General features: G+C 49.1%; 1 protein-coding gene across 1 annotated transcript in view; it reads left to right on the top strand.

The window, feature by feature from the left end:
* DCAF8 (DDB1 and CUL4 associated factor 8) overlaps window positions 1-20,369 on the top strand; it is a 32,075-nt gene that overhangs the window by 5,973 nt on the left and 5,733 nt on the right. Inside the window, exons 3-12 of the mRNA XM_066567945.1 lie at window positions 842-911; window positions 1,658-1,998; window positions 4,428-4,733; window positions 5,605-5,745; window positions 6,661-6,755; window positions 11,139-11,249; window positions 12,237-12,309; window positions 12,601-12,658; window positions 14,179-14,286; window positions 18,597-18,727. Coding sequence (XP_066424042.1) covers window positions 863-911; window positions 1,658-1,998; window positions 4,428-4,733; window positions 5,605-5,745; window positions 6,661-6,755; window positions 11,139-11,249; window positions 12,237-12,309; window positions 12,601-12,658; window positions 14,179-14,286; window positions 18,597-18,727 — 1,413 coding nt within the window. The 5' untranslated portion in view covers window positions 842-862. The remainder of the gene's footprint in view (window positions 1-841; window positions 912-1,657; window positions 1,999-4,427; window positions 4,734-5,604; window positions 5,746-6,660; window positions 6,756-11,138; window positions 11,250-12,236; window positions 12,310-12,600; window positions 12,659-14,178; window positions 14,287-18,596; window positions 18,728-20,369) is intronic.

Here is a 20,369-nt window from a genome sequence, read left to right as displayed (position 1 = left end):
ATGGAATTCCAGGGCTCTGCTGCTGCCTTTTCCCATGGAAAATGGGGATTTTTGGGAGGCTGGGCGACTGGCACTGCTCTCCTGGGGAGATTCCAGGGGGAATTTTTGGTGGGAATGTGTTTAAAGATGGATTTTTAGAATCCCAAATTCCTCAGGATCGGATTTTCCTGGGATGCTGAGCAGGGTTTGGGTGTCCTGCACCATTCCCAGGTGGTTTTTCCATGGAAAATTGGGAATTTTGGGAACAGCCCAGCCAGGTTTGGGTGTCCTGCGCCATTCCCAGGTGGTTTTTCCATGGGAAATTGGGAATTTTGGGAACAGCCCAGCCAGGTTTTCGTGTCCTGCACCATTCCCAGGTGGTTTTTCCATGGGAAATTGGGAATTTTGGGAACAGCCCAGCCAGGTTTGGGTGTCCTGCGCCATTCCCAGGTGGTTTTTCCATGGAAAATTGGGAATTTTGGGAACAAACTCGACCCTGTGGGGCTCTGTGGCAGGTGCAAAAATGGGAATTTTGTGTGGGAATGTTCCAAAAATGGATTTTTGGGATCACAAATCCCTTGGGATCAGCTTTTCTTGGGATGCTGAGCAGGGTTTGGGTGTCCTGCAGCATTCCCAGGTGGTTTTTCCATGGAAAATTGGGAATTTTGGGAACAGCCCAGCCAGGTTTGGGTGTCCTGCAGCATTCCCAGGTGGATTTCCCATGGAAAATGGGGATTTTGGGAGTGCCCGCGGTGCTGGGGTGGGTTGGGGGTACGGGGACATCCCATGGTGGCCATGGCAGGGCCACCCCAGCTCTGTGTCGTGGTGTCCCCAATGTTCCCCTGTCCCTGTGTCCCCGCAGGGATTCCCGTGGGAAGCGGCGATGTCGGACAAGGGCGGCAGCATGGACAGCAGGACGGACATTGTCAACGGTGAGGGGACAGCTGGGGACAGCTGGGGTGGCACTGGGGCTGGCAGGGTGACAGTGGCAGTGATGGTGACAAGGTAACGGTGGCAGCAGAGGTGACAGCGAGGGTGCCAGGGTGGCAGCAGTGGTGACAAAAGTGACTGTGGTGGTGACAGCGATGGTGCCAGGGTGGCAGCGCAGGTGCCAGCCACGGTGCCACCCTGCTGTCCCCCCATGTCCCCCTGTCCCCAGGCAGCGTGGCCAGCAGCCCTGAGGACATGTCAGCCCCATGAGGAGGGCCGGTGTCACCGCGATGTCCCCATGGTGTCACTGCGATGTCCCCATGTCCCTATGGCAGGGTGACACCGGTGTCACTGTGATGTCCCTGTGTCAGTGTGACCCTGGTGACAGTGTCCCCATGTCCCCCTGTCCCCAGGCAGCCTGTCCAGCAGCCCTGAGGACATGTCAGCCGAGGAGGGCCGGTGTCCCTGTGCTGTCCCCATGGTGTCCCTGTGCTGTCCCCATGGTGTCCCTGTGCTGTCCCCTGTCCCCAGGCAGTATGGTGACACTGGTGGCACTGTGCTGTCCCCATGGTGTCACCCTGCTGTCCCCTGTCCCCAGGCAGCCTGTCCAGCAGCCCTGAGGACATGTCAGCCATGTAGGGCCGGTGTCCCCATGGCAGTGTGACACTGGTGTCACTGCAATACTCCCATGTCCCCATGGTGTCAGTGTGACCCTGGTGACAGTGTCCCCGTGTCCCCCTGTCCCCAGGCAGCCTGTCCAGCAGCCCTGAGGACATGTCAGCCGAGGAGGGCCGCGAGACGTCCTCGGGGATCGAGGTGGAGGCGTCCGACCTGAGCCTGAGCCTGACGGGCGACGACGCCGGGGCCGCGCGGGGCCGCGCCAGCGACAGCGACAGCTCCGGTGACAAGGACAGCGACAGCATGGACGACACCGGCCACTACTCCATCCCCGAGGAGCCCCGGCACGACGAGGACGAGGAGGAGGAGGAGGAGGAGGAGGAAGAGCCGCGCGCCCGGCGCAGGGCGCCCCGCAAGCGGCCGCCCCACGAGCGCGACTCGTCCGACGAGGAGCAGGCGCTGGAGGACTGGGTGGCTGCTGCTTCTGGCACTTACACGGGGGCTCGGGGGGGAAAATGGGGTGAAAGGGGTTTAAAATGAGGTTTAAAAGAGGTTTTAATGAGGTTTAAGTGAGGTTTTAATCAGGTTTTAAATGAGGCTTTAAATGAGGTTTTAAAAGAGATTTTTAAGTGAGGTTTTCGAGGATTTCGTTCCATGGTGAGACATTGGGTGGCTGCTGCTTCTGGCACTTACACGGGAGCTCAGGGGGGAAACAGGGGTGAAAAAGGTTTAGAAGAGGTTTAAAAGGAGGTTTAAAAGGAGGTTTAAAAGGAGGTTTTAAATGAGGTTTTAAAAGAGATTTTAAGTGAGGTTTTAGAGGATTTTATTCCATAGTGAGACATTGGGTGGCTGCTGCTTCTGGCACTTACACAGAGGCTCAGGGGGGAAACAGGGGTGAAAGGGGTTTAAATGAGGTTTAAAATGAGGTTTAAATGAGGTTTTAATCAGGTTTTAAATGAGGTTTTAAATGAGATTTTAAGTGAGGTTTTTGAGGATTTTGTTCCATAGTGAGACATTGGGTGGCTGCTGCTTCTGGCACTTACACAGAGGCTCAGGGGGGAAACAGAGGTAAAAAAGGTTTAGAAGAGGTTTAAAAGGTGGTTTAAAAGGAGGTTTAAAAGGAGGTTTAAAAGAGGTTTAAATGAGGTTTTAATCAGGTTTTAAATGAGGTTTTCAAAGAGATTTTAAGTGAGGTTTTCGAGGATTTCATTCCATGGTGAGACACAGGGTGGCTGCTGCTTCTGGCACTTACACAGAGGCTCAGGGGGGAAACAGGGGTGAAAAAGGTTTAAAATGAGGTTCTAAAAGAGATTTTAAAAGAGGTTTTAAAAGATTTTATTCTATTATCAGTACCGAGGAATAGTGAGACACAAGAGATGCTGGTTCTGTCACATTTACAGAGCAGAGGCTGAGGGGTTTAAAGAGCTTTAGGTGAGGTTTTGAAAGAGTTTTTAACTGAGGTTTTAGAGGATTTTATTCCGTTCTCAGTCTGGATGAATAGTGAGACACAGGAGATGTAAAACTGGGTGGCTGCTGGTTTTCTCTATAAAAACTGAGAAAATTTTCACACTTTTATTATGGAAGAGACAAAGAAAACTTTGTCCCTGCCCAGTTAGCAGCAGCTAACCCCTTTAAGAGATGAATTGATGAATTAATTCAAACCTGTGTCCCTCCCCGGTTGCCTTGGAGATGTGGGCGCTGCTGCGGCCACCATCTTGGGTGACCCTACAAGAACTTTGGTTTTCTCTAAAAACTGAGGAAGTTCTTACACTTTATTATGGAAGCTGATCCTATGTAATCAATGAATTGATGAATTAATGCAGACCTGTGTCCCCAGGTGGCCTCGGAGACATGGGCGCTGCCGCGGCCGCCATCTTGGGTGACCCTACAAGAACTTTGGTTTTCTCTAAAAACTGAGGAAGTTCTTACACTTTATTATGGAAGCTGATCCTATGTAATCAATGAATTGATGAATTAATTCACACCTGTGTCCCTCCCCGGTGGCCTCAGTGACGTGGGCGCTGCCATGGCCGCCATCTTGGGTGACCCTACAAGAAAACTTTGGTTTTCTCTAAAAACTGAGGAAGTTTTTACACTTTATTATGGCAGAAACAGATAAAACTGCCCAGTTAGCAGCAGCTAACCCCTTTAACAGATGAATAGATTAATTAATTCACACCTGTATCCCTCCCTGGTGGCCTTGGAGACATGGGCGCCGCCATGGCCGCCATCTTGGGTGACCCTACAAGAACTTTGGTTTTCTCTAAAAACTGAGGAAGTTTTTACACTTTATTATGGCAGAAACAGATAAAACTGCCCAGTTAGCAGCAGCTAACCCCTTTAACAGATTAATTGATGAATTAATGCAGACCTGTGTCCCTCCCTGGTGGCCTCGGAGATGTGGGCGCTGCCGCGGCCGCCATCTTGGGTGACCCTACAAAAACTTTGGTTTTCTCTAAAAACTGAGGAAGTTTTTACACTTTATTATGGAAGCTGATCCTATGTAATCAATGAATTGATGAATTAATTCAAACCTGTGTCCCTCCCGTTGGCCTTGGAGACGTGGGCGCTGCCGCGGCCGCCATCTTGGGTGACCCTACAAAAACTTTGGTTTTCTCTAAAAACTGAGGAAGTTTTTACACTTTATTATGGCAGAAACAGATAAAACTGCCCAGTTAGCAGCAGCTAACCCCTTTAACAGATGAATTGATGAATTAATGCAGACCTGTGTCCCCAGGTGGCCTCGGAGACATGGGCGCCGCCATGGCCACCATCTTGGGTGACCCTACAAGAACTTTGGTTCTCTCTAAAAACTGAGGAAATTTTTACACTTTATTGTGGAAGGTGATCCTATGTAATCAATGAATTGATGAATTAATGCAGACCTGTGTCCCTCCCAGGTGGCCTCGGAGACGTGGGCGCTGCCGCGGCCGCGCTGGCGGGCGATCCCGGCGCTGCGGCAGCGCCAGCTGGGCGGCTGCTCGCGCTTCGTGGCCCAGGCCTGCGGCGCCCGGCTCTTCGTGCAGAAATTCCGGCTGCAGCACGGCCTGGAGGGGCACACGGGCTGTGTGAACACGCTGCACTTCAACCAGAGGGGCACCCGCCTGGCCAGCGGCAGCGACGACCTCAAGGTGCTGGTGTGGGACTGGCTGAGGCGCCGGCCCGTGCTGCAGTTCGACAGCGGGCACAAGAGCAACGTCTTCCAGGTGGGCATGGAGTGGGCGTGACATGGAGATGGGGTTTTGGGGTGGGATCCCAAAGGGGATTTGTTGTTTGGATGGGTTTCCTAAAGTTCATGGGTGTGTCGTGAAATTTGTTGGGTTGAGGGGCCTTGTTTGGGGTGGGAGAGGATTCCAGGAAAATGTCACCTGGGTAAAGGGATGCTTGGGTTGGGATCTGGGAATAGGTCCCCAAATCCCACGGATTGACCCCCAGATGTCACAGATTGATGCCCCAAATCCCACAGATGTGCCCTGAAATCCATCATCTTGTGGGTCTCTGTTTTGGGGTGGGAGAGGGTCCCAGGGACAGCAGACCTGGGTCAGGAAATGCTTGGGAAAGGATCTGGGAACAGGTCCCCAGATCCCACAGATTGAGCCCCAAATCCCACAGACTGACTCCCAGATCCCACAGATTGATGTCCCAAATCCTGCAGATTGATGTCCCAAATCCTGCAGATTGATGCCCCAAATCCCACAGATGTGCCCTAAAATTCATCATCCTCAAGGGTCCCTGTTTGGGGTGGGAATGGGTCCCCAGAACAGCTGACCTGGGCCAGGAGATGCTTGGGAAAAGATCTGGGAACAGGTTCCTAAATCCCACAGACTGACACCCCAATCCTGGGAGATTTTGAGAGGATCCCTGGGAGAATGTGGGATGATTCCTGAGAGAATTTGGGATGATTCCCAGGGGAGAATTTGGGATGATTCCCAAGAGAACTGGGACAACTCCCAGAACAATTCCACCAATTCCCCCCCATCCCTTACCCCTCCCACTTCCCCCTTTCCTTCCCCTCTCCCCCCACCATTCTCCTGTCCCTTTTTCCCATTTTTTTCCCACTTTTTCCCTGTTTTCCAGGCCAAGTTCCTGCCCAACAGCGGTGACTCCACGCTGGCCATGTGTGCCCGGGACGGGCAGGTGCGCGTGGCCGAGCTCTCGGCCACCCAGTGCTGCCGCAGCACCAAGCGCGTGGCCCAGCACAAGGGGGCTTCCCACAAGGTGAGGGGGATCCCAGGAATGGCAAAATCCTGGGATTTGGGGTGCTTGGGAATGGGGGAACGCAGTGGGAATGGGGTGGGGATGTCACCACCGAAGGTGCTGCTGTCACAGCACCAAGCGCATGGCCCAGCACAAGGAGGCCTGCCCACAAGGTGAGGGGGATCCCAGGAATGGCAAATCCTGGGATTTGGGGTTCCTGAGATTTGGGAATGGTAAATCCTGGGATTTGGGGTGCCTGAGAATGGGGGAATGGGGTGGGAGCAGTGCTGGGAGCAGGGGATGTCACCACGGAGGTCACAGAGTTCTCACAGCACCGAGCCCAGCACAAGGGGCCTTCCCACAAGGTGGGCTGGGATTTGGGAATGCCAGATCCTGGGAATGCCACATCCCAGGATTTGGGGTGCTTGGGAATCTCTTTTCCTGGAGATCCGAGGGGTTTTTAGGAGAAAGGAAGGGATTTTCCCACTTTCTGTGCAATTCCCAAATATTTCAAGCCTTGCCTGTGGCCATTGTCACCTTTGATGTCACTGTAAAGGTAAGGGGGGTGGATTTAGCCAGTCAAGTCCATTAAAATCCAGGAATTTTGGGATTTTCCCACTTTCTGTGCAATTCCCAAATATTTCAAGGCCTGGCTATGGCCATTGTCACCTTTGATGTCACCACACAGGTGAGGGGGGTGGGTTTAGCCACTCAGCTCCATTAAAATCCAGGATTTTTTAGCATTTTCCCACTTTTTGGGTGCAATTCAGACCCTTGGCTGTGCTGTTGTCCCCATGACACCACCCAGATGACATCGCTGCAGTTCGGAGCAGGAATTTCCAAACCTGGGATTTTTTCCAGGTGGATTTTCCTGGTTTTTGGAATTGTTGGGAGTTATTCTCACTGGTTTTTCCCTTTTTTTTCCCCCAATCCCAGCTGGCGCTGGAGCCGGACTCGCCCTGCACGTTCCTGTCTGCAGGGGAGGACGCCGTGGTCTTCACCATCGACCTGCGGCAGGACCGGCCCGCCTCGTGAGTGAGGGGAAAATTGGGAATTCTGAGGGGAAAAATGGGAATTCTGAGGGGAAAAGTGGGAATTCTGAGGGGAAAAGTGGGAATTCTGGGGGAAAAAACGGGGATTTGGGTTAGGAAATGGGGATTCCATTGATCTGTGGCAGGAGTGGCCCACCTCGTGAGTGAGGGGAAAAGTGGGAATTCTGAGGGGAAAATTGGGAATTCTGAGGGGAAAAGTGGGAATTCTGAGGGGAAAAGTGAGAATTCTGGGCAGGAGGTGGAAATTCTGTGGGTGAAATGGGAATTCTGTGGGGTAAAAAAAGGTCTTTGGGGTGGGAGATGGGGATTCCATCGACCTGCAGCCTGACCAGCCGCACCTGTGAGTGGCCAGAAAATTGGGAATTCTGAGGGGAAAAGTGGGAATTCTGAGGGGAAAATTGAGAATTCTGATGGGAAAATTGGGAATTCTGGGGAAAAAAAGGGGATTTGGATTAGGAAATGGGGATTCCATTGATCTGTGGCAGGACTGGCCCACCTCGTGAGTGAGGGGAAAAGTGGGAATTCTGAGGGGAAAAGTGGAATTCTGAGGGGAAAAGTGGGAATTCTGAGGGGAAAATTTGGAATTCTGAGGGGAAAAGTGGGAATTCTGAGTGGGAAATGGGAATTCTGGGGGAAAAAAAAGGGGATTTGGGTTAGGAAATGGGGATTCCATTGATCTGTGGCAGGACCGGCCCACCTCGTGAGTGAGGGGAAAAGTGGGAATTCTGAGGGGAAAATTTGGAATTCTGAGGGGAAAATTCAGAATTCTGAGGGGAAAATTTGGAATTCTGAGTGGGAAATGGGAATTCTGAGGGGAAAATTGGGAATTCTGAGTGGGAAATGGGAATTCTGGGGGAAAAAAAGGGGATTTGGGGTAGGAAATGGGGATTCCATTGATCTGTGGCAGGACTGGCCCACCTCGTGAGTGAGGGGAAAAGTGGGAATTCTGAGGGGAAAAGTGGGAATTCTGAGGGGAAAAATGGGAATTCTGAGGGGAAAAGTGGGAATTCTGAGGGGAAAATTGGGAATTCTGAGGGGAAAAAAGGGGATTTGGGTTAGGAAATGGGGATTCCATCGACCTGTGGCAGGAGTGGCCCACCTCGTGAGTGAGGGGAAAATTGGGAATTCTGAGGGGAAAATTCAGAATTCTGAGGGGAAAAGTGGGAATTCTGAGGGGAAAATTTGGAATTCTGTGGGGAAAAAAGGGGATTTGGGGTAGGAAATGGGGATTCCATTGATCTGTGGCAGGACTGGCCCACCTCATGAGTGAGGAGAAAATTTGGAATTCTGAGGGGAAAATTGGGAATTCTGGGGGAAAAGTGGGAATTCTGAGTGGGAAATGGGAATTCTGAGGGGAAAAGTGGGAATTCTGAGTGGGAAATGGGAATTCTGGGGGAAAAAAAGGGGATTTGGGTTAGGAAATGGGGATTCCATTGATCTGTGGCAGGACTGGCCCACCTCATGAGTGAGGGGAAAATTTGGAATTCTGAGGGGAAAAGTGGGAATTCTGAGTGGGAAATGGGAATTCTGAGGGGAAAAGTGGGAATTCTGAGGGGAAAATTGGGAATTCTGAGGGGAAAAAAGGGGATTTGGGTTAGGAAATGGGGATTCCATCGACCTGCGGCAGGACTGGCCTGCCTCATGAGTGAGGGGAAAATTTGGAATTCTGAGGGGAAAAGTGGGAATTCTGAGGGGAAAAGTGGGAATTCTGAGTGGGAAATGGGAATTCTGAGGGGAAAATTGGGAATTCTGAGTGGGAAATGGGAATTCTGTGGGGAAAAAAGGGGATTTGGGTTAAGAAATGGGGATTCCATTGATCTGTGGCAGGACTGGCCCACCTCGTGAGTGAGGAGAAAATTGGGAATTCTGAGGGGAAAATTGGGAATTCTGGGGGAAAAGTGGGAATTCTGAGTGGGAAATGGGAATTCTGAGGGGAAATTGGGGAATTCTGAGTGGGAAATGGGAATTCTGGGGGAAAAAAAGGGGATTTGGGTTAGGAAATGGGGATTCCATCGACCTGTGGCAGGAGTGGCCCACCTCGTGAGTGAGGGGAAAATTGGGAATTCTGAGGGGAAAATTCAGAATTCTGAGGGGAAAAGTGGGAATTCTGAGGGGAAAATTTGGAATTCTGTGGGGAAAAAAGGGGATTTGGGGTAGGAAATGGGGATTCCATTGATCTGTGGCAGGACTGGCCCACCTCATGAGTGAGGGGAAAAGTGGGAATTCTGAGGGGAAAATTTGGAATTCTGAGGGGAAAAGTGGGAATTCTGAGTGGGAAATGGGAATTCTGAGGGGAAATTTGGGAATTCTGAGTGGGAAATGGGAATTCTGGGGGAAAAAAAGGGGATTTGGGTTAGGAAATGGGGATTCCATTGATCTGTGGCAGGACTGGCCCACCTCATGAGTGAGGGGAAAATTGGGAATTCTGAGGGGAAAAGTGGGAATTCTGAGTGGGAAATGGGAATTCTGAGGGGAAAATTGGGAATTCTGAGGGGAAAAAAGGGGATTTGGGGTAGGAAATGGGGATTCCATCGACCTGCGGCAGGACTGGCCTGCCTCATGAGTGAGGGGAAAATTCGGAATTCTGAGGGGAAAATTCGGAATTCTGAGGGGAAAAGTGGGAATTCTGAGTGGGAAATGGGAATTCTGAGGGGAAAATTGGGAATTCTGAGTGGGAAATGGGAATTCTGAGGGGAAAAAAGGGGATTTGGGGTAGGAAATGGGGATTCCATTGATCTGTGGCAGGACTGGCCCACCTCGTGAGTGAGGGGAAAATTGGGAATTCTGAGGGGAAAATTCAGAATTCTGAGGGGAAAAATGGGAATTCTGAGGGGAAAAGTGGGAATTCTGAGGGGAAAATTGGGAATTATGGGCGAGAAATGGGAATTGTGTGGGAAAAAAGGGTATTTGGAGTGGGAAATAGGGATTCCATTGGTCTGAAGTAGGATCGGCCCACCTCACAAGTGACCAGAAAATTGGGAATTCTGAGGGGAAAATTGGGAATTGTGAGGGAAAATTTGAGAATTCTGAGGGGAAAGATGGGAATTCTGTGTAGGAAACGGAGAATTCTGGGCAGGAAATGGGAAGTGGGTTTTGGGGAAAAAATCAGGGATTTTTGGGGAAATCAGGTTATTTTTGTGGGGAAAATGGGTTGGGTGTTTTTGGAAAATTGATTTTTGCAGGAAAATTCGCTATGTTTTGTGGGAACGTGAATATTTTTTGGGAAAAATGTATTTTTTTTTTTTTGAAAATGATTTTTTTTGGGGGGGAGAATCAATTATTTTTTTTTAATCAGAGTAATTTTGTGGGAGAACATTTTAATGAGGGGAAAGGAGGTTGGTTTTTTGGGAAAAACCACTGTTTTCTGAGGAAAAAGCCTTTTTTTTTTTGATGAAAATCAGGGACTTGTGGGCAAAACCTGATTATTTTTAGAGGGAAAATCAATGGTTTTTTGTGGGAAAAGCAGGGATTTTTTTAGGGAAAAGCAGTTTTTCTATCTCCCTGTGTTTTTCCAAGCTTCTGGGCTGTCATTCCGGAGGCTGATCCAGCCCAAATCCCAGGGTTTCATAACCAGGACGAGCCCTTTAATCCCTGATCCCTCCGGAATCCGCGGCTGGAGCTGATCCCAACCCCCTCCCTGGGCTGGATCCCTCTGGAATTCTCACCCTGGCAGAACCAACCCCAAATTTTCCCTCCTGGAATGGCCCAAATTCCCTCAAATCCCAGCTGTTTTCAGGGATTTTTTTTGGAAAAATTGGGATTTTTTTTTTTTTGAAAAATGGGGATTTTAGTGGGGGGAAAAATTTGGATCTTGGGGGGAATAATGGGGATTTTAGTGGGGGGAATGGTAGACAGGAAAATGAGGATTCTGTCAGGGAAATGGGGATTTTTTGTATTTTTTTTTTTTGAAAAATGGGAATTTGGGTAGGGGAAACAGACAGGATCTGGGAAATAACAAGTGGAGTTTGGGGAAAAATCTGGGGTTTTTTTTGGGAAATCACATTTTCCTTGGGAATTCCCAGCCTGTCCTTTGGGCTGGATCCCTTTGGAATTTCGCCCTGGTGGAGCCAACCCTGAATATTTCACTCCTGGAATGCCCCAAATTCCCACAAATCCTGGCTGGTTTTAGGTGAAAACTCCCCTGGATCCCATTTTCCCTTTGGGAATTCTTCCAGTGTGGATTTTCCCTTGGGAAATTCCTAAGCTCAGGAACATTCCCCACCCTCATTTTACCCAATTCCTGCTCGTTTTTTGGGGATTTTCTCCACTGGGAATTCCCACTACTGGTTTGAGCTGGGATTGGGGCTGGGATCTGGGGGAATTTGGGCTGGGATTGGGGCTGATCCCAAGGATTTTTCCCAGGAAATTGGTGGTGACGAAGGAGAAGGAGAAGAAGGTCGGGCTCTACACCATCTTTGTCAACCCTGCCAACACCTCCCAGTTCGCTGTGGGCGGCCGTGACCAGTTCGTGAGGTGGGGCCAAACTGGGAGCACTGGGAGACCTCAAATCCAGGGATTTCCCATCCCAAATCTGGGGATTTCCCATCCCAAATCCAGGCAGGGATTTCCCATCCCAAATCCAGGCAGGGATTTCCCATCCCAAATCCAGGGATTTCCCATCCCAAATCCAGGCAGGGATTTCCCATCCCAAATCCGGGGATTTCCCATCCCAAATCCAGCGATTCCCATCCCAAATCCAGGGATTTCCCATCCCAAATCCAGGCAGGGATTTCCCATCCCAAATCTGGGGATTTCCCATCCCAAATCCAGCGATTCCCATCCCAAATCCAGGGATTTCCCATCCCAAATCCGGGGATTTCCCATCCCAAATCCAGGCAGGGATTCCCCATCCCAAATCCAGGGATTCCCCATCCCAAATCCAGGGATTTCCCATCCCAAATCCGGGGATTTCCCATCCCAAATCCAGGCAGGGATTCCCCATCCCAAATCCAGGGATTCCCCATCCCAAATCCGGGGATTTCCCATCCCAAATCTGGGGATTCCCCATCCCAAATCCAGGCAGGGATTTCCCATCCCAAATCCAGGCAGGGATTTCCCATCCCAAATCCAGGGATTTCCCATCCCAAATCCGGGGATTTCTCATCCCAAATCCAGGGATTCCCCATCCCAAATCCAGGCAGGGATTCCCCATCCCAAATCCGGGGATTTCCCATCCCAAATCTGGGACTGAGACCAGCACAGAATTCCAGGGAATTTTAGGATGGAATTTGGGGCAAGGATGGAATTTCTGCCCCAAATCCCCAGGGAATTTTAGGATGGAATTTTGCCTATGGGAACATCACTCCTGCCCCAAATCTGGGCCTATCCTGACACAAAAAATCCCAGGGAATTTTAGGATGGAATTTGGAACCCTGGGATCTCGGGGTGGGAATTTTGGGGATAAAAAAGCCTCCCTGGGGTGAATCCAACCTTTTTTTTTTATCCCCCTGATTCCTGCAGGATTTATGATCAGAGGAAAATCGATGAGAACGAGAACAACGGAGTCCTGAAGAAGTTCTGCCCCCACCACCTGGTACTGGGCATACTGGGAGCACTGGGAGGGGACTGGGAGCACTGGGATCACCCCAGAACAATCCTATGGGAAACTTTCCTGGAAAACCCCTTCAGGAAGAGGCAGAAAAAACTCCCAGAAATCTTTTGCGTCGTTGATATTTTTGCCCCTCAATCCAAATTTCCTGCCTCTTTAAATCCTCATCTGGGGGTTTAACACTCAGAATTCCCAGGAAAAGGGGTTGGATCTCAGCTTTTTCCCACTTTTTCCCACTTTTTCCCACTTTTTCCCACTTTATTCCCACTTTTCCAGGTGAACTGTGAGTCCAAAGCCAACATCACCTGCCTGGTCTACAGCCACGATGGCTCAGGTGAGTCCAGGTGGGAATTTGGGCAGTTCTGGGGGGGGTCCCACTGCCTCAAACCCCCTCACTTCCCACCAAAAACAATCAGTTTCCCCCAAAAATACCCTTTTCCCCCAAAACCCACCTGGTTATCCTCAAACAAACACCTCTTCCCCCCAGCAAACTGACTTTCCCCAAAAATCCCATGTTTTCCAAAATAAAAATCATTTCCCCCCAAAAAAAAACCTGTTGAGCTCCAGACCCTCCTGTTGTTCCTCATTTTCCTCCTGTTTTTTCCATTTTCATCCCATTTTTCCCATTTTCCTGCTGGTTTTTTCCCTCTCTCCATTTTCCCCATTTTCCTCCCATTTTTCCCATTCTCTCCCCATTTTCCCCATTTTCCTCCCATTTTTCCCCTTTCCCCATTTTCCTGCTGCTTTTTCCCATCTCCCCACTGGTTTTTCCCATTTCCCTGTATTTTTCCTCAATTCCCCCCCATTTATTCCCCACCTCCCCCATTCCCCCCTTTTTTTCCCCCATTTTTCCCTGTTTATTCCCATTTCCCCTCATGTTTATTCCCATTTTCCTGTCTTTATTCCCATTTCTCTGTGTTTATTCCCATCTTCCCCCCGTTTATTTCCATTATTTCCCCTTGTGTTTATTCCTGATTTCCTGGTGTTTATTCTCATTTTCCCCCCATTTATTCCTGATTTCCTCCCATTATTCCCATTTCCCCTCATGTTTATCCCAATTTCCCCTCATGTTTATTCCCATTTTCCTGTTTTTATCCCAATTTCTCCTCATGTTTATTCCCATTCTCCCCCTGTATTTTAATCCCAATTTCCCCTCATGTTTATTCCCATTTCCCCCCTGTTTTTATCCCAATTTCCCCTCATGTTTATTCCCATTCCCCCCTGTTTTTATCCCTATTTCCCCTCATGTTTATTCCCATTCCCCCCCTGTTTTTTCCCAATTTCCCCATGCTTATTCCCATTTCCCTTTGTGTTTATTCCTGATTTCCCCCCTGTGTTTATTCCCATTTCCCCCTGTGTTTTTCCCAATTTCCCCCTGTTTATTCCCATTTTCCTGGTTTTTTCCCAATTTCCCCTCGTGTTTATTCCCATTTCCCCCTGTGTTTTTCCCAATTTCTTCATGTTTATTCCCATTTTCCTGTTTTTATCCCAATTTCCCCTCATGTTTATTCCCATTCCCCCCCTGTTTTTATTCCAATTTCCCTTCGTGTTTATTCCCATTTCCCCCCTGTTTTTATCCCAATTTCTCCTCATGTTTATTCCCATTCTCCCCCTGTTTTTATCCCAATTTCCCCTCATGTTTATTCCCATTTTCCTGTTTTTTTCCCAATTTCCCCTCATGTTTATTCCCATTTCCCCCCTGTTTTAATCCCAATTTCCCCTCATGTTTATTCCCATTCCCCCCCTGTATTTTTCCCAATTTCCCCTCATGTTATTCCCATTTCCCCTCTCTGTTTATTCCCATTTTTGCACATTGTTTTTATCCCAATTTCCCCCCGTTTCCCCCCATTCCAGAGCTGCTGGCCTCGTACAACGATGAGGACATTTACCTGTTCGACTCCTCGCACAGCGACGGCGCGCAGTACAGCCGGCGCTACAAGGGCCACCGCAACAACGCCACGGGTAACGTCCTAAATCCATCCCAAAACACCCCCAAATCTATCCCAAATCACCCCAAAACCAGCCCTAAACCAGCCCTAAAGCAGCGCAGTACAGCCGGCGCTACAAGGGCCACCGCAACAACGACACGGGTAACCCCAAAACCAGCCCCAAATCACCCCAAAAATGGCCTAAAACCACCCCAAAACCAGCTCCAAAACCAGCCCTAAAACAGCCCCAAAACTACCCCAAAACCAGCCCCAAATCACCCCAAAACCAGCCCTAAAACAGCTCAGTACAGCCAGCGCTACAAGGGCCACCGCAACAACGCCACGGGTAACGCCCCAAATTACCCCCAAATCACCCCAAAAAAGGCCGAAAACCACCCCAAAACCAGCTCCAAAACCAGCCCTAAAACAGCCCCAAAACCAGCCCCAAATCACCCCAAAAATGGCCTAAAACCACCCCAAAACCAGCTCCAAAACCAGCCCTAAAACAGCCCCAAAACCACCCCAAAACCAGCCCTAAAACAGCCCCAAAACCACCCCAAAACCAGCTCCAAAACCAGCCCTAAAACAGCCCCAAAACCAGCCCTAAACCAGCCCTAAAGCAGCCCTAAAACAGCCCCAAAAACAGCCCTAAACCAGCCCTATACCAGCGCAGTACAGTCGGCACTACAAGGGCCACCACAACAATGCCATGGGTGGGAAAACACCCCCAAATGCATCCCAAATCACCCCCAAATCCATCCTAAAATCAGCCCTAAATCCATCCCAAAACCAGTCCTGGAACAGTCCCAAAACCACCCCAAAACCAGCCCCAAATCACCCCAAAACCAGCCCTAAAACAGCGCAGTACAGCCGGCGCTACAAGGGCCACCGCAACAATGCCACGGGTAACACCCAAATCCATCCCAAATCCATCCCAAATCACCCCAAAAACAGCTCCAAAACCAGCCCTAAAACAGCCCCAAAACCAGCCCTAAACCAGCCTAGGAACAGCCCCTAAACCAGCCCCAAAACCAGCCCTAAACCAGCCTAGGAACAGCCCCTAAAACAGCCCCAAAACCAGCCCTAAACCAGCCCCAAAACCAGCCCTAAACCAGCCTAGGAACAGCCCCTAAACCAGCCCCAAAACCAGCCCTAAAACAGCCCCAAAACCAGCCCTAAAACAGCCCAGGAATCCCCTAAAACAGCCCCAAAACCAGCCCTAAACCAGCCCTAAAGCAGCGCAGTACAGCCAGCGCTACAAGGGCCACCGCAACAACACCATGGGTAACGCCCTAAATCCATCCCAAAACACCCCCAAATCTATCCCAAATCACCCCAAAACCAGCCCTAAACCAGCCCTAAATCCATCCCAAAACCAGTCCTGGATCAGCCCCAAAACCACCCCAAAACCAGCCCCAAATCACCCCAAAACCAGCCCTAAAACAGCGCAGTACAGCCGGCGCTACAAAGGCCAGCGCAACAACGCCACGGGTAACACCCAAATCCATCCCAAATCCATCCCAAATCACCCCAAAACAGCCCAGGAACAGCCCAGAAACATTCTGAAAACAGTCCAGAAAAAGCCCAAAATTACCCCAAAACCAGCCCTGAAACAATCCAGAAACAGCCTGAAAAATCAACCCTAAACCCACTCCAAAATCAGCCCTCAATCAGCCCTAAAATACCCCAGAATCAACTCTAAATCCTTCCCCAAATTACCTCAAAATTAACCCCAAAATCACCACCAAAATCAACCCTAAATAAGCCCTAAAACACCCCAAAATCAACCCTAAATCAGCCCTAAATCCTTCCCCAAATTACCTCAGAATTAACCCCAAAATCAACCCTAAATCCTTCCCCAAATTACCTCAAAATCAACCCCAAATTCACCACCAAAATCAACCCTAAATCCACCCTAAAACACCCCAAAATCCACCCTAAAACACCCCAAAATCAACCCTAAACCAGCCTTAAATCACCCCAAAATCAACCCTAAATCCTTCCCCAAATTACCTCAAAATCACCACCAAAATCAACCCTAAATCAGCCCTAAAACACCCCAAAATCAGCCCTAAATCACCCCCAAATCAACTCTAAATCCTTCCCCAAATTACCTCAAAATTAACCCCAAAATCACCACCAAAATCAACCCTAAATCCACCCTAAAACACCCCAAAATCAACCCTAAATCAGCCCTAAATCCTTCCCCAAATTACCTCAGAATTAACCCCAAAATCAACCCTAAATCCTACCCCAAATTACGTCACAATTAACCCCAAAATCAACCCTAAATCAGCCCTAAAACACCCCAAAATCAACCCTAAATCCACCCTAAAACACCCCAAAATCAACCCTAAATCACCCCAAAATCAACCCTAAATCAGCCCTAAATCCTTCCCCAAATTACCTCAGAATTAACCCCAAAATCACCACCAAAATCAACCCTAAATCCACCCTAAAACACCCCAAAATCAACCCTAAATCACCCCGAAATCAACCCTAAATCCTTCCCCAAATTACCTCAAAATCAACCCCAAAATCACCACCAAAATCAACCCTAAATCAGCCCTAAATCCTTCCCCAAATTACCTCAGAATTAACTCCAAAATCAACCCTAAATCCACCCTAAAACACCCCAAAATCAGCCCTAAAACACCCCAAAATCAACCCTAAATCCTTCCCCAAATTACCTCAAAATTAACCTCAAAATCACCACCAAAATCAACCCTAAATCCACCCTAAAACACCCCAAAATCAAGCCTAAATCAACCCTAAATCCTTCCCCAAATTACCTCAAAATCAACCCCAAAATCACCACCAAAATCAACCCTAAATCAGCCCTAGACCCACCCCAAAATCAAGCCTAAATCAGCTCTAAATCACCCCAAAATCAACCCTAAATCACCCCCAAATCAGCCCTAAATCCTTCCCCAATTACCTCAAAATTAACCCCAAAATCACCATCAAAATCAACCCTAAATCCACCCTAAAACACCCCAAAATCAACCCTAAATCAGCCCTAAATCCTTCCCCAAATTACCTCAGAATTAACCCCAAAATCAACCCTAAATCCTACCCCAAATTACCTCACAATTAACCCCAAAATCAACCCTAAATCAGCCCTAAAACACCCCAAAATCAACCCTAAATCCACCCTAAAACACCCCAAAATCAACCCTAAATCACCCCAAAATCAACCCTAAATCAGCCCTAAATCCTTCCCCAAATTACCTCAGAATTAACCCCAAAATCACCACCAAAATCAACCCTAAATCCACCCTAAAACACCCCAAAATCAACCCTAAATCAGCCCTAAATCCTTCCCCAAATTACCTCAGAATTAACCCCAAAATCAACCCTAAATCCTACCCCAAATTACGTCACAATTAACCCCAAAATCAACCCTAAATCAGCCCTAAAACACCCCAAAATCAACCCTAAATCCACCCTAAAACACCCCAAAATCAACCCTAAATCACCCCAAAATCAACCCTAAATCAGCCCTAAATCCTTCCCCAAATTACCTCAGAATTAACCCCAAAATCACCACCAAAATCAACCCTAAATCCACCCTAAAACACCCCAAAATCAACCCTAAATCACCCCGAAATCAACCCTAAATCCTTCCCCAAATTACCTCAAAATCAACCCCAAAATCACCACCAATATCAACCCTAAATCAGCCCTAAATCCTTCCCCAAATTACCTCAAAATCAACCCCAAAATCACCACCAATATCAACCCTAAATCCGCCCTAAAACACCCCAAAATCAACCCTAAATCACCCCAAAATCAACCCTAAATCAGCCCTAAATCCTTCCCCAAATTACCTCAAAAACAACCCCAAAATCGCCACCAAAATCAACCCTAAATCCACCCTAAAACACCCCAAAATCAACCCTAAATCACCCCGAAATCAACCCTAAATCCTTCCCCAAATTACCTCAAAATCAACCCCAAAATCACCACCAAAATCAACCCTAAATCAGCCCTAGACCCACCCCAAAATCAACCCTAAATCAGCCCTTAAATAACCCAAAATCAACCCTAAATCAGCCCTAAAACACCCCAAAATCAACCCTAAATCCACCCTAAATCCTTCCCCAAATTACCTCAAAATCACCACCAAAATCAACCCTAAATCAGCCCTAAACACCCCAAAATCAGCCCTAAAACACCCCAAAATCCCCCTAAACCCCCCAAAACCCCCTTGGAAATCCCTATAAACCCTTTCGGGCTGCATTCCCTTGCCTTCCCAGCCAGCAATCCCGCTGGATCCAACCCCAACCCTCCCGTTTTTCCCCTTTTTCCCATTTCCCCCTGCTTTCCCCCCGTTTTTTCCAGTGAAAGGGGTGAATTTCTACGGCCCCAAGAGCGAGTTCGTGGTGAGCGGCAGCGACTGCGGCCACATTTTCCTCTGGGAAAAATCCTCCTGCCAGATCGTGCAGTTCATGGAGGGCGACAAGGGCGGAGTGGTGAGACCCCAAAATTCCCAAATTCCCCCTTTTCCCCCCCCCCCCCCCTCTCTTCCGACCCCAAAAGCAGCGGGATCGCCCCGTTCCCGTTTCCCGGGGTGGGGCAGGATCCCAAATTTGGCCGATTTCCCCCCTGGATCCTATGGGATTTTTCCAGGTGTTTCCTGCAGGAAAGGGAAGTGCCTGTGCTGGGAATGGCCCCATCCCGAATTTCCTCTGCTGGCCACTCCTGACTCTCCTGCTTTGGGATGAGCAGGAAGGGTCCCTTCCCTTTTTCCCCCTTTTTCCCCCTTTTTCCCCCTTTTTCCCCCTTTTTCCCCCTTTTTCCCTCTTTTTCCCTCTTTTTCCCTCTTTTTCCTCCCTTTTTCCCCCCTTTTCCCCCTTTTTTCCCCTCTTTTCCCCCTTTTTTCTCCCCTTTTCCCCCCCCTTTCCCCCTCTCTTTTCCCTCTTTTCCCCCCTTTTTTCCCATTTTCTCACCCCCTTTTCCCCCTCTTTCCCCCCCTTTTCCCCCCTTTTCCCCCTTTTCCCCCTTTATTCCCCCCTTTTCCCCCCTTTTTTCCCCTCTTTCCCCCTTTTTTCTCCCTTTTTTCCCCCCCTTTCCCCCTCTCTTTTCCCCTCTTTTCCCCCTTTTTTCCCCATTTCTCACCCCCTTTCCCCCCCTTTTTTCCTCTCTTTTTTTCCATTTTCTCACCCCCTTTTTCCCCCTTTTCTCCCTCTTTTCGCCCCCTTTTCCCCCCTTTTCCCTCTCTTTTCCCCCTTTTTTCCCCCTTTCCCCCCCCCTTTCCCCCTCTCTTTTCCCCTCTTTTCCCCCTTTTTTTCCCCATTTTCTCACCCCCTTTCCCCCCTTTTTCCTCTCTTTTTTCCCGTTTTCTCAGCCCCCTTTTCCCCTTTTTTCCCCTCTTTTCCCCCTTTTTTTTCCCATTTTCTCCCCCTCTTCCTCCCCCTTTTTTCCCCTCTTTCCCCCCCATTTTTCCCCTCTTTTTTCCCATTTTCTCACCCCCTTTTTCCCCCTTTTTGGTTTTTTTTTTTCCCCAGGTGAGCTGCCTGGAGCTGTACCCACACTTTCCCCATTGCCATTCCCATTTTTCCCACTTTTCCCATTTTTTCCCAGTTAAACTGCCTGGAGGGGCAGCTCCCCCATTCCCAATGCCATTCTCAATCCCAAAATCCCCATTTTTCCCAAAATTCCATTTTTTTTTCCCAGGTGAAATGCCTGGAGCCTCACCCCCATTCTCAATCCCATTCCCACCCCCAAAATCCCAATTTTCCCAAATTCCCATTTTTTTCCCAGTTGAACTCTCTGGAGGAGCAGCTCCCCCATTCCCAATCCCAATCCCATTGCTGATCCCCAAATCCCAATTTTTCCCATTTTCCCCCATTTTCTCCCCAGGTGAATCCCCAGGTGAACTGCCTGGACCCTCACCTCCAATCCCAAAATCCCCACTTTTCCCAAAATTCCCATTTTTTCCCAGTTGAACTCCCTGGAGGGGCAGCTCCCCCATTCCCAATCCCATTCCTGATCCCCAAATCCCCATTTTTCCCATTTTCCCCCATTTTTCTCCCCAGTTGAACTGCCTGGACCCTCATTCCCATTCCCAAAATGCCCATTTTTCCCATTTTTCCCATTTTCCCCCATTTTCTC

The sequence above is a fragment of the Molothrus aeneus genome, chromosome 31 (genome assembly GCF_037042795.1).
Source record: "Molothrus aeneus isolate 106 chromosome 31, BPBGC_Maene_1.0, whole genome shotgun sequence".
NCBI lineage: Eukaryota > Metazoa > Chordata > Aves > Passeriformes > Icteridae > Molothrus > Molothrus aeneus.
This window is presented reverse-complemented; position numbering and strand designations above follow the sequence as displayed.